The sequence below is a fragment of the Pygoscelis adeliae genome, unplaced genomic scaffold (assembly GCF_000699105.1).
Source record: "Pygoscelis adeliae isolate BGI_AS28 unplaced genomic scaffold, ASM69910v1 Scaffold248, whole genome shotgun sequence".
Taxonomy (NCBI): Eukaryota; Metazoa; Chordata; class Aves; order Sphenisciformes; family Spheniscidae; genus Pygoscelis; species Pygoscelis adeliae.
In genome coordinates, this window is record NW_008825302.1 from 1,883,857 (window position 1) to 1,897,890 (window position 14,034).

The 14,034-nt window shown below is 39.5% G+C and overlaps 1 protein-coding gene across 1 annotated transcript in view; it reads right to left on the minus strand.

Annotated features, from left to right (window-relative positions):
- Window positions 1-809: 809 nt before the first annotated feature.
- Window positions 810-14,034, minus strand: part of NPM1 (nucleophosmin (nucleolar phosphoprotein B23, numatrin)) — a 22,022-nt gene continuing 8,797 nt past the window's right edge. Inside the window, exons 3-12 of the mRNA XM_009330033.1 lie at window positions 13,761-13,854; window positions 10,441-10,560; window positions 9,547-9,640; window positions 8,682-8,785; window positions 8,084-8,145; window positions 7,531-7,585; window positions 5,815-5,904; window positions 4,785-4,886; window positions 2,133-2,207; window positions 810-1,159 (exon numbers count right to left, since the gene is read on the minus strand). Coding sequence (XP_009328308.1) covers window positions 1,121-1,159; window positions 2,133-2,207; window positions 4,785-4,886; window positions 5,815-5,904; window positions 7,531-7,585; window positions 8,084-8,145; window positions 8,682-8,785; window positions 9,547-9,640; window positions 10,441-10,560; window positions 13,761-13,854 — 835 coding nt within the window. The 3' untranslated portion in view covers window positions 810-1,120. The remainder of the gene's footprint in view (window positions 1,160-2,132; window positions 2,208-4,784; window positions 4,887-5,814; window positions 5,905-7,530; window positions 7,586-8,083; window positions 8,146-8,681; window positions 8,786-9,546; window positions 9,641-10,440; window positions 10,561-13,760; window positions 13,855-14,034) is intronic.

Consider the following 14,034-nt stretch of genomic DNA (forward strand, 5'->3'; position numbering starts at 1 on the left):
CAATACAGCATTTAGACAAGAGCCTTGAGGAAGAGTTCAGTGCCAGGTATGCCATGTTTTCCTTCTCCCCTTCACCTGAAAGAGCCCTTATTCCTTGGCATTTCTACTTTATGACAACCAAGAATGGTCCAAAAATTTGTTTTAACTCAGCCTCTTAGTATCATTGGTAGGCAGTAATCAGAAAAGACCCAAGGAACTGTGATAGGACTACCTGCCCATCTGAGATCAGCTCATCATTCCCAGGAATTTATCCACTGGCATTGATCTCCCTCAGTGAGCTCTCTAGGCACACCCTAGAGCATTCAAGCTAATTCTCTTCTCCACAAAACCCTCACAGGAGTCATTACGTGAGACAACCTCAGAGACTGTAGCCCCTCAGAGGTCTAACAGCACAGCCAGCAATTCCCAAATCAAAAGTATTACATTTTACAAGTGGAGTCACAAGCCCTACCAACTCAGTTGTTAGACAGAAACCATAAACCAAAGAGCAATGAAGCTGGTCAGAAATCGAGATGCAGGAAAGGCTGTTTTAGGCAATTATATAATTAGTGGTCACTTCTAGACAAGAATAAAGTCCCACTTACCACTTAAGTCTTCTCACCAATCATCTGCTCAGTAGCTGTAAAGCTCATGGAATTGAGTCAAGTTGTTTTTAAAGTTGACAACATAAATGAGGCTATCTGATGTGTACTTGGTAAAGAGAAGTAGCTGAAATACTTAGCAGTAGGTTCCTATGAGAACTTTAAAGCCCTGTTATGTTCTGGGTTCAGTATGCAGACTACCCCCAACCCATAAAAAAGAAACGATAGTACTTTATTAAAATACTAAATTTTATTTTTTTTCCACATACATTTAGTCTCCCCACCATTTCCATTTGTCTGACCACCACCACCACCATGCCTTATCAAAACATTCCATACATACTTAAAATGAAGCTGAGGGTGGAGTCCAGTCTTTAAAAACTAAACAGGCATTTTGGACAACACATTCTTGGCAAGGTAATCTGGATGACATTTATCAGCCACGGTAGGGAACGCTCTTTTGTAAAAAGGACAGCCAAATAATGGTTACAGAAATAAGACTGCAGATTTTAATGAACTGTTTAAACTGTTTTCTTTTCTTACAGAGTCTGTCTCCACTGCCAGAGAGCTTGAATGACCTGGAAGTGTACACAAAAAGTTAGAAATTGAAATCCATTTTTCTAATTATTTTCAATTTACTATCGCCACTTACTCCACAAAATATTGACATTAAATTACAACAAAAATGCATTCCTTTCAGAGAAAAAATCAGGTTGAAAGCAAGACATTCGGTCCTTCTGCTAGAAGACTGTTACTCACTGTAAGTCACAATAGTAAGAATTCAGTGAAGGTGAGAGGATGGGTGTGGACCAGCTAGGCAAATATTGGCTGAACTCTGCCTACCCTGGCTAATGTCACACCAACTCCAGTAGCTGAGGCTAACTGCTTTTAAATATTCTTTCAAGAACCTATCAATTTGTCTATCAGACAAGTTTACTCTGAACCACTGAAGGAAGCAGGAAATCGTAAGGAATTCTGTCACTGGAAGAAAGTTTTAACTTACAGGAATTTTGATAGGGAAATCTAAGACACATTTTAGCCTAGTATACGTTGAGTAATAACTAATTCGGAAACTTGCTTCCTGATACCACCTTTTGGCTTGCCCTCTTACAAGAGTTCAGTTGACTTTGGGAGAAAATGTAGCAAGAAAGCCATAATCTCAATCGCAAAACAGTTCCCCCTCCCAGACACCCTCCCCAACAAAAGGCTGAACAGCAGACTGGCCTAGGTGGCCAAATTCAGCAGCACGGAAAACCACAGCTCATTTCCTTAGCCAATATGGTGCCAAAAGGAAAATTCTGTGGGTTTAGTAAGCAAGAGATAATTTACCAACCATATAAAAGCTGGAAAAATGTAATAAAATATTAGCTTTCCCATCTTAGCCAACTAAACCCTTAAAACTGTTCCCATTTATTTAATTTGAAGTATTGTTCGTGGTTTGTAACTCTTTGAAACAGTCCAAAGCTTGTAAAGATTAAGAAGTGGAAAAGAATCCCTAAGTCAGGTTATAAAAATTTTTGGACCTTATCAAGTTCCAATAAATTCAGTTACCTTCTGGTCCTCCGTCCTGAAGCAATTCTTAACATAGTTGGCAAATTTGGGCTCCAGCTTCGGAAGGGAAGAACCCTATTTTGAAAAAAGCAAGCTTTTGTGTATGCAGGTCATTTAATGGTTCCAATAAATAACTTACGAAGCGTAAACCCTTTGCAACATACAAAGAATTTTACTGAACTCACCTTGCAACATCCCAAACCAATCTGCTTTTAAACCACTTTTAAAAGTTTGCTTCTTTACGGTACCCAGGTATTTCTCACAAGAGTGCCTACACACTATATGGCTATACAAGCATCTTTACTCATGCTCAGAAACATAACAACAAGCATTCACCACTTAAGATAATCCTGTTTGTAGTCAACGTTCATATGCTATTCAGGTAAACTAGAACTAATTCCTTATTTATGGATTCTTACTACAGCATGCAACTTGAGACATTACTACCCTTCACAGGTAGGTTTTTTCAACTTCATCTCTCTAGAGCAAAAAATTAACTCATCTCCCACCTACCCTTTAAGAGTCATTCTAATACGTTAGTTCTATGAATTTAAAGAGCTGTTCTAGAGACGTTTGCTTCTATCTCTGAAATGGTCTTTGTACATACTCAAATGTACAAAGCAGATTCAGTAATTCACGGATCTAGGTTTATCTCCAGGTCTTCTCCTATCTCCAGGTAAAATAATACAGCACACTATTTTAAGAGACAGATTTACTTTCACATGCCCCATGAGTAATATTTATCCCATTTTTCAGGTGCATCACTTGAAATATACCTAGCCAATTATGACAGTACACTTAGCTGCTACTCAGCACACCGCAGAAGACAGCAGTTTTATGTTCAAAGGAAACAAAGCCACAGTACGAAGGTTTAAAACTGCAATACTGCAACCAAAAGCTTGGATTTGGACAGTGTCTTACCCCTGGATTCTGTCAAGTACTGATGCTTTTCTACTAGCTTGCTGACATCTACTTACTACGTAATACAGCAGTTCCACTCTAATAATTTAATAAAATAATAAAGTGGGGGTTTTTAAAGCTGCTAACTTGCTGGCTGTCAGCTAGAAGTGCTATTGTATATGGCAACGCACAAACCTTTTGCCTCACTAAGGTATGCTCTAGCACCATCTTGGAAAACATTACATTAAGCTTCCTGCTATTGCCTCTACATATTTGTGCTTACACAGCATTTCCCAGCAAGAACTCTTCAGCAACAGAAAGTATATTCTAAAGCTACTTGCCAGTTATCTGGTCTCCATAGGGACATCCGTCTACTGTGAGCAGCTCAGCCACTTCTGCTTACACTGCAGAAACAACACTAATCCTGGCTCCTCTGAGTCATGCAAAAAACCACCCTAGCATCCCCTAGATCCAAGAGGTTAGTTTGACCTAGCAGAATTATACCATCCATCACTGTCAGCTTCACAATCTAGAGAGATGCATTTTGATCCTGATCACAATCTGTCATTGCTCACTCTGAATCCACTCTATATTGAGACACTTTTTGTCTTATTTTGCATTCCTGGGACAAAACTGCCTTGAAACATCAAGAATCTAAGCAGAAGATAATCCTAATTCTTTAGGTGACTTGATTGCCAATATAAGGGGAAAAAGTTTATCATTTCAGACCAAACAAAAAAAAAACAGAATTCTTCATAGCACTGACATCAGTGTAGGTTTTAGCCAAAAATAAGTCTCCAATAAAGGATCTGGTTCAGTCACAAATGAGCATATGATCTGTAAGCATGCTCCTGAGCTACAGAAGTAAAACCAGAACTCATATGGCCTAGATGTCAGGTCCTCACTACCACCTATTCTGCAGTACGCATGTGTACTGAGCTGCACCCCTAGCTACCACAAAGGCTTCCACACTTGGCTAAGGGGGAAAGAATTGCTATTACCTGCTACACTTTCACCCAACCAGCCTGTAACTAAAATGCAATTTTCTTTTTTATACTTAAATAGCAGCTAAGAAGAATACTCATATGCGTAACCGTGAAGTGCTAGTCAAAGCTGATAGCAACCAAAAGCCGAGTGACTGCCCTGTGACCTTCAAAAGATGAAACATCCCTTGCAGGGAGACTCAATTAACCCCAGATCTCCAGCTCAGAAACCAAATGCTTTCAGGTCTTCATTGATTCACTAATGCAAATCACAAGCACCTACCTCCCCCTTCTGGCAGTTATAAAGCCTTACAAGCATCTGGATATCTAAGTTGCATACTGCTTTAAGACCAAACAATTCCAAGCATGTGAAGAACTCTGCTTTACTCTAGTTGCCTAAAATAAAATGCATACACTAGTTAAGACAACTTTAGAATAAATATCACCTAAAGTTTGTTGCTTTTATTGTTGTTTTGTTGTGGTTTTTTTAGAAATTTTAACTGAGACAGTTCACTATGAAATACCAGATTACTACACACCACTACTGGAGGAATACAAAAACAAAGTAGGTGTTTTGTTTCTCACGAGTAGAGGCTTCTTTTTGTCCCAAATGAGTTTTCATTTTTCAGAGCTTCAACATCAACATACTCTTGATAACAGCACAGCAATCAATGACATGTAACCATTTCTTAAAAACACCCAATTATTCTAATCTGTGGAAGTGCAAAAATAAGGCTGACAAACAAACCTGAAGTTTCCAAAAACTCACCTTATCTACAGACGCTTGCATTTTTGCTTTAATCTCCTCTAATGACAGAGGGACTTTTGGTGTTTTTGGAGTTAGAGATTTATCCTTCTTGGAATCTGGAGTCTGAAAATTATTCATTTCATTAGCAACTTGCACATACATAAAGCTGCATAGTATACAAGATCAAGTTTTCTAAAAACAAGAGCGTTAAAACCTACTATAGAATTTATATGGAATAAAAGAACTAGCTATCACATAAATACCTCAGATAGTTTTCAAAAAGTCACAGCAGTTAAATTTGTGCTTCCAAGACATTCCTCAGAGACAAGGAAAAGAACAACATTTAAGTTTGGAGTTACCACAGTTAGCATAGCTAGTATCTTACACTTCTGGGCAGGTGTCTACGCAGCTCTTTCTCCCAACAGAAATGAAACTGAAAATAGCCCAAACATTCAGTGATTTTAGAGTTTACTCCACAACTGCAGCCAGATTAGGTCATGCTTTAAAAGGCACACATCTGCACTGCTTTTCAGATGCTATCCTCTGCCATCCATCCATCCCACACTAATTTCTGTATCAAGGTTCCTTGCATGCAAGTTCAAGTACACACAGCAAGGAAAAGCTGCACAAGGAAGCTTGACAACTACAACGCAACTGAACAAGAAAACAGTTCTCAAATGGATCAGTTAAGTGAGACTCCCTTATTAGCAGCAGCCTCCTGTTGTACTGCAGTGGCAACACAGTTGGCACTCATCCTCTTGTACAAGCAGCTACACAAAAAAATACAGACTTGTATTTTAAACCGTGGGATCACCAATACTCACAAGGGACAGCATGTCTCATTTTGAATCTTGGCTGTTAATAGTTATATATCGATCACTAGAGTTTCACAGGGGAACACGAAGCAATGAAGAGTATCCCCAGCGTGCTTCACAATAAGACTCAAAAACCTAACTTAATGGTTAGTACATTACTTAAGTTACCATTAGGCAAGAAAACTAGCTTCCAACACTAGAACAAATATTTGTTTTACTCATTTGCCTTCACTCACTTTTGATTTTGATGCTGGTGTGGACGGCTTAGAGTCTTTCCCATTTTGCTTTGCTTTCTGCATATTTTTTCCTGAAGCCTCACGGACAGGCTGAAAAGAAAGCACTTAAGTTCATTTGCCATGAAACACTGCTAGTGAATGTTAAGCTCGCTAACATAATACGCAAGACTTAGTGACAAATACATACTATTTAACATCAAACAAAAAAGCATTCTCATTGCCCATGCAACATGATCAGCGTCCATTATTTAAGCAAAAAGCATGTACGCTACAGGAACCCGAGTGAAAAACCTGTTGATGCAGCACAATACATAACATAACCAAGATCAAGTTTTGTTACGATGCCATACAGCTATGTGGGACCTCCACTATATTTTCCTTATGTATTGCATCTTTCCTTATATATTACCATGCAGACTTTTGGAGGCAGGTATCGCATAAGACTAATTCTAGATGGCACTGCAATTCCAAGATCTGACTCAGTGCTATTTGTTTTTTCTAACACAACCATTACCTCATTTGGCATTTCATACAGAAATACCATCTGGGTTGTGGATGGACAATGCCACATGTACATTTAAGAACTGGATTCTTATATTCCTATGTAAGTCAAAGGACCATTTCCTCAGCCACACTAGATTTGATTAGATGGCAGGAAATCTGCAGTTCAGATTGTCTTTACCAGGCCTTAAACTATTATGCACCATCACCTATAGAAATTCATTAGGATAAAGCAGCATATAGTGAAGCAAATCACTGAATGTTTGCTTCTGAATAGCAGATATGTAAAAATAAATTCAAGCCAAAGTACACAAGTTCAAAAAAGTTACTGCCTTCTACCTCTGCAGTTGCCAAGTTGTCTTACAGTTCAGTTTACCACCAGATGGCACTCAAGGGCTGATGTACTTCACATTCAAGCACTCGGCTGCCTGAAGTGAACCTTTTCCAATGGGCTCATACATTTAGATCCCTTTTTTTATTGAAAATTAGGTTGCTACAGAGACCTTTTTCACAGCATGCAGGACTAACTGAAATGGCAAAGCACAACCCTCATCTTTGAGCAGGATTTTGTTTGCTGCCCAACAGCCATACATGGAATCATACCAGTCTGACAACCGCACGTGTGCATACACACGCTAAGAACCCAGCCACCCCTCTGCAGCAAAAGAAATAAAACATGGATTGGATGTGCATTCACACTGAAGTGTTCTAATGTCCTATTACAATTTCTTTATACAGACTAAGCTAAACCAAAAGCATCCCATTCACACATTCCAAATAGCTGTGCTTAAACTCATTGATTTAAGGGACTATCTGCCCAATTACTGTCATCCCTTGTATTGATAACTAGTCCATTGTAAAACAACACTGCAGAAGGACACTTCAGTTAGCTTCTGCATTACAATAAATGCAGAGTTCAAACCTAAACAGCTACTCACTTATGCAAACACAGCTCACACACACACACACTTCTGCTTTAGGGGTCTTCATATGAATCCTCAAAGATGACTCAAAATCAGGACAGTTAATTAACACCTATTAGTAAGTTAAGAGGTGTTAGCACCTGCTCCCCCTGTCTGAAGAAACTTTGCTGCAGATATTAAGTCCACCTGGTGTTATCACTCACTTCCTTTAAAGTTCATTAAACAGGCTGTTTAATCCTTCATGGGTGAAGTGAAGAGGGTGACAATGTGTGTGTGTATACATGCCACTTACTTTCTTCATTGGTGTTTTCATTTCTTCCTCATCATCCTCTAAGTCATCCTCATCACTGCAATTAGAAAGGTAGTAATTCACTATAACAAGATTCATACTCACAGCTTTAACCACATTAGGAATTAAGTCTTCCCTCTCACCCCCAGTTAAAAATGTTTTATTCATGAAAGAAGCAAGTAATCTTCCCAAGTCTACCTTATACCTTGTTTTAACACATGGCAAGGTATTGGGCCAAATACTCTACTTACTACCATTAAAGCAGTTAAATGCATTCCCTTCTGCTTTAATACTGAAGACACATTACCTTATGACTTCCACTACTACTAATAAAAAATTCTATATTAAAAGTTAATGAATTACATGAAATTAAGTTTTATAACCCACTATGACATACTTGAATAACGCTAATTTAGATCACATTGTGGAGATAAACTTTAGGTAATTGTTTCTGTAGCCAAGATAAAAAAGTAGCTTGCTCACTTAACAGTTATATCACACAATTCGTATTCTGAAAGTTAACCCTGTATTTCAAAATGTTAACAAGAATACATACTCATCCTCCTCCTCCTCATCTTCATCATCCTCCTCATCATCTTCTGATAATTTTGCTTTTTTCTTAAAAAAGATCAAGTATGTGAAGTGTCAATACCATTGTCTTAATAAACAGCAACCTTGATCCAAAACGATTTGTGGCATAATTACAAGACTATCTTTCATCAATTTTAGCTAAAAATCAGTAAGTTACAGCTGACAAGTCAAAAGCTATTGACAAATTTACAGCATGCTCTGAGCATATGAACCCTTCCTGCTACACTACAGAGCTTCCATCAGCATTTAAACCCTCGCAGTACACCAATGTTTATATTAGAATCTGCACACACTCAGTTACTGTAGTGGACAAAGCTTCCACATAGAAGTAGCCTTCATATTAGGCCCCTCCAGCACAGCTTTGGAAGCTATCCGTACTTAACTACTCTTCCATAATTTTGTACTTGTCAAGACCCAAGTACAAAATAACCCTCCCCCACAGCTGTCAACAGACCATGTATAAGTAAATCGCAGCAAGCCCTCTAACTGCTTACTCCTAGCGGCAGCATTAATACCAAACCAAAAGGAAATGCTGCAGACAAGCTGACTGAAAGCATATATACCTGTGGTGTTTTAGCTCCTCCTCCACTTGCTGGTCTCTTCGTTGAAGCGTTCACAATTTTTGTATCATCTTCCTCATCGTCTGACTCTGGTTCTTCCTCTAATGCTGATAAAATGATGGCAACGTGTAAAAAAAACCACCTCATTTAACAATAGTTAAAACAAGATTGCTAGTGAGAAACAAACAGAAGAGTATCACCCACAACTAAATAGGCATGGTTTTATTGAGGTGCTGAATTGATAGGAGGAAGCTTCCTACTAGCAACCTAACCATTGGGATCAGACACTCTTCCAGTTGACTGTATGCAGATACTACTACAGTGAAATCCAAAATGGGTGAATACCAACCATACACAGTCTGTAACGTTCCTCACAGAAAAGAAGCCATGTAACGTCAAGAATATGATTTTCTCCATTTCTAAGGAGACACATTTAAGGAGACTTCTAGAAAGAGTTTCAAAGACAATTCTACAAAGGAGAAGGCTAGTCCTGGCTTAATTTTTAGTGCAACTCAAAACTATTTCATGAGCAGTCTTCTCACACTCTCAAATGATACCAGAAAGCTCACAGCTTTCTGCTGGGAGACACGAACACCAGGAACCTAACACCCATTTGAAATTAGAACTCAAATTGCAAGGCTGACAAAACTCCCCTTTATCCATACAAAACAAGAGGCAAGAAAAGGTATGCAAGCATTTCTCTGAACTCCTTTGTCCTACAACTACCTCATGCTTCTGAGGACAGTGAATTAAAGATTCAGAGGGTCAGTATTAGAGAAACTACTGCTTGAGATACCACATACACCACTCAAGTTCTGTTGGTGCTGACAGGTAGCAAGATCAGATTAGTAACCAGAGTAACACATACCTACAAGATGTTGACCACTGACGTAAACGGGCCCTGAACCACACTTCAACCTCAAGACCACCGGTGGTGTGATCTCAAAGCCACCTAATGAAACCTAAGGAAAAAAGCATTGTTACTTATTCAAATATTAAAGGCAAAGTGTGCTTAACAAGACAGTTCATTCAAAGAAACCAAGAGCACTGACATCTGTAGACTCCAAGGCTAATAAAGTTTCCATCTGACAGAATACTCCTGAAGTATTTAGTCAATTCAGGGTCAATACGCCATAACAGGGTTTGCTATACTCTCATTGCTTATCATAATTAAAGCACACTTTTCAAAGCCAGACCAATACACATTTGTTTCTACTCATCTTGGCAGCAATGCCGATTTGAACATTATCCATCACACCTGCCCGCAGCATTGTGCGGTTCCACTTGTACAACATCAGCAACACTGATTCAAATTACATTCCAGATGGCAGGAATGACAAGTAGGGTACCCTTAAATCAAGAAAGGGTAGCAGTCACCTTTAGAATCTCTCAAAGTTTGGGACCTGCACAAAAACTAGACTTTTCTCAGAGAAAGCAACGCAGGCTATAGATGCATCTGCTTGCAAACGCATACATTTGTATACATAGAGATGACACGCATAATTACTATCACTTCTTTAAAAAAATGCGTAATTTGAACAAAAGTCTATCATCTCCAGATGACTAGAGTAAGTCTACTAGGCACAAAAAAATATATTCACATTTAGCTTGTATTTACTACACATGCCAAAACTGATACTTGTCTGAACCCACTGACCACTGCACAGTTTCACTAAAATTCAGTCAACCAAAACCTTTTCTGATTTGTCTTTCTCACCCAAGACCTCATTTATAGTAGATTTTTCCAAGTTCCTGTACTTACCGTAGGCTGCACTGACATTTTCAGAGATGCCAGCACTACTTTAATAGGGTTGCCTTCATAGTCCAATGCTTCCGCTTCTACAACGTGTAATTCGTCTTTGGCTCCAGCCCCTAAAGTAACCTGTGAAGTAAAGAACAGTGCACATTCTGAGAATCTTCCCAAATATTCTGAAGTCTTTTAAACTCCGTTCACTGTTCTGTATTCTCTTATGACTGAAGTTTGTATTTCTGACTGCTAATGATTCAGTTGCACTCCTCCCCGAGCCAGTATCTTCTTTCCCCATAACACCGGCACTTGCAAGGTGCAACTCAAGGCATGTGTTTTGATGAGAGTGAGTAGTTCCTCTGCTACTGGATTATTGCATTGAAATGGGTCAGTGACAAGTCCAGTCAGCACTGAAGCTGACCCAAGGGAAGAAGTACGAACACATGCCTAGAGGAAGGGAAACAACTGCTGTCACTACTCCAGAATCACAGCCTTTACCCTTCCCCTGCCTGCCATGTTTCATCTGCCAATTGCTTAACTATCACTTACACTACACACCTTTTGCTTACTTGACATTCAAAGAGGAGTTAAGTCTTAACAACTGCTCAGTTCAGTGCTGTCATTTACGCATATGCCTTCTGCGTTCATTCACCAAGGCCTGAGAGCTGCTGTCCCAGAACATTTCAAAACTCAAAGTGCCTGGATTCCTTACACTGGGTACAAGTCTGGCACTTTCTGAAGATCCAAAAATCATAGCTGCAGGAAAGGCAAATGAGTGACAAGACATGGGACAGGCCTGAAATTCCAGTTCTCTGAACCTCTGGCACCTGAGTCAGGATTACACACAAGAGATGGGAAAACCAAGAGTCCCTTGAAGTACTACAATTATTCCTGAGACAAGTGAACAAGGCTCTCTCTTTCCTTTCCCATTGCCCATGAAAAGAAAGCTTTCCACCCTCCATGGAAGATGTGGGTGTAAACACTTCAGGCAGAGGCATACAACTCAAATCGCCATTCTCCAAGAGCTGAGTTTTAGGCAGGCTATAATGATCCAGACTAGATGCATCAGACTGAAGGCTGAGAAACAGGATATAGGATTCACTACTCCTGGCAAGGTTTGTTACTGTAAATTTAGTGAAATTGCTGCTCTGATCTCACCTCTCAAATGGGTTAGCAACAACACTGAATCATTCAGCTGGTGAAACTACCCACCAGGCCAAGAATTTAAGAGCATGCCCTCCACCCCAGTTACTCCTGTCATTTACACCAGTTCAAGCAATACTACAGCACTTACTATTAATTTACTGAGTGTCTGGCAATATCCATTCATGTGCTTTAATTTCTACACTGAAGGAATGCGCACTGGCAATAAATAGGTAATGAAGCAGTGACCATCCCTCTTTATGTTCTCAGTATCATTAGTAAGACATTTACAGAAACCCTCATGCCACTTTCTACCTCTATATGCATCAATCCTCCCTCCCATTCACTTTTATCCTTTTTTCTCCCCACTTCTTTCTGTACCTCATACCCAAGTCCATCGCCACACTTCTATCTTAAAAGACTAGATGTAGAAAGATTGACGTCAGTTATCAGGTGTGCAGATCAGCCCCCGGGCATTTGCTACCTTCACACTTCATCTTCCATCAACTCCTTCCTCTGCTTGTCAAGGCATTTTCTGTTTGTAGCCATGTCCAAGATCTTTCCAAGCCTCTTAGACATTTCCAGTTTGTCATTTGTCTATCTTAACTGACATCAATCTTTCTACATCTAGTCTTTTATCAGGTGTGCAGATCAGCCCCCGGGTATTTGCTACCTTCACACTTCATCTTCCATCAACTCCTTCCTCTGCTTGTCAAGGCATTTTCTGTTTGTAGCCATGTCCAAGATCTTTCCAAGCCTCTTAGACATTTCCAGTTTGTCATTTGTTATTTGAACCCCCGTTTCTCCTGTGTATCATCTTTTGTCTTTAAAAAGGCAGGTTATTGAATTAAGATTTTTTTCTCCACAACCCTAAAAACTTAAGTACTGGTATGCATTCAATCTGCTTCATCCCCCATGAAGAGTGCACAGGATCAGAAGAGATGCTATAGGTAATTTTCCAAAAACAGGATCTTTGGATAAAGCCATACAACTCAAGTGACTAATTTCATCTGCATGACAAACATTCGGATATGAGAACTATCCACATGAACTTGCCCTATACATACTTTACTGCTATATTCTTCCCTCAAAAGACATTCTAATTAAGAACAAATTAGTCGTTGTCAAGTCCAGGTTGTAATTTTCATAAAATGCAAGGACTGAGGACACATGATTCACAAAACTCTAATGCCTATATTAAAGTGTCGTAACTATCACTGTGAATAAGTTTGGAGAGCACTGTTATGCAAGTCTCCTGTGGGAAGCAATTCTGTTGTAGGAAGTAATCCACAATTATAAGACACTTGTTTCCAAGTATCATCAAGTTATCTCTTTGTATTTAAACAAACAGTAATAAACCATGAAGTAGAGAGATGCTGCAACTCTTCAGTTCCTTGCCTGTGAAGTTGTGGCATATTATCTTTCTGCTAACCAGAAGTAACATGCTCAGCCCAGAACAAAGGCCTGGAAATAGTGTCTTGCTTGTGTGGCAGCAGAAAGATCTAAGGACACATCTAAGAACTCTCAGTGTACAGATCCCGATTTCCAGGAGTATCCTGCTCAGCGAGGAGTCTGTTAGATGAATTACCTGAACAAAAGACAGCGTTTCCCAGTTACATCCTTAGAAAGGACAACACTAAGGAAAATAAATCAAAACATACACACACAGCCCCCATTTAAATTTAGTTATCAGCTGCTTATGGGAAAAAAAGGACTGGAATTATGTTTGGGAAACATATGGAAAAGCTTTTAAAAATAAAGTTTCTAATAAAAGTCTACTAAAATGTGCCCATCCATGACTAGTATAAATCTATCCTCCCCCTGTGCTCCTGCAGCATCTGAACTACTGCATTAGAGATGTCAGAGTGTATATTCTGGCCTTTAACTCCTTTTAGTACATATTTACTAACCTACTGTGAGTTAATTTTTCAACTTTCCCAGCCTTGCATTGCTTACTGTAAACGACACAATATTAGTGGATATTTTAAACTTTCTGTTTCAACGCAGCAAATATTTCAAGTGAGACGGTACGTTCCACTCCCAATAAGAGCTTATTATTTAACAGATTCACATAAAAACGCTTACCGCCAAAATAAAGAAGTGTAACAAACGTACATGTTAAAAAACTCACTTCTCACAACATCGCACACCACTGATTAAAAAAACAAGCTTAAAAACCAAACAATACTTGCCGTTCTCAAAGACAGCTGATGCTCGTTTTCTTCATCATCTACTTTGAACTGATACTCCTTATCCGCTTTAAGCTCGCAGCCTGTGAAAAGACCACTCAGTTATAACATAAGCACACCGTTTTTAGACGCAGCTACTCGCTCACCGCTTACTGCTTTACAGCTCTGCTGCTCCGAGGCTCGGCGCTCGCACAGGAAAACCAGCGGCGCGCCAGAAACACGTGGGGTGGGGAAAACCCCAGGCGAGCCCGCGGCCTACCGCCGACCGCGCAGGCCG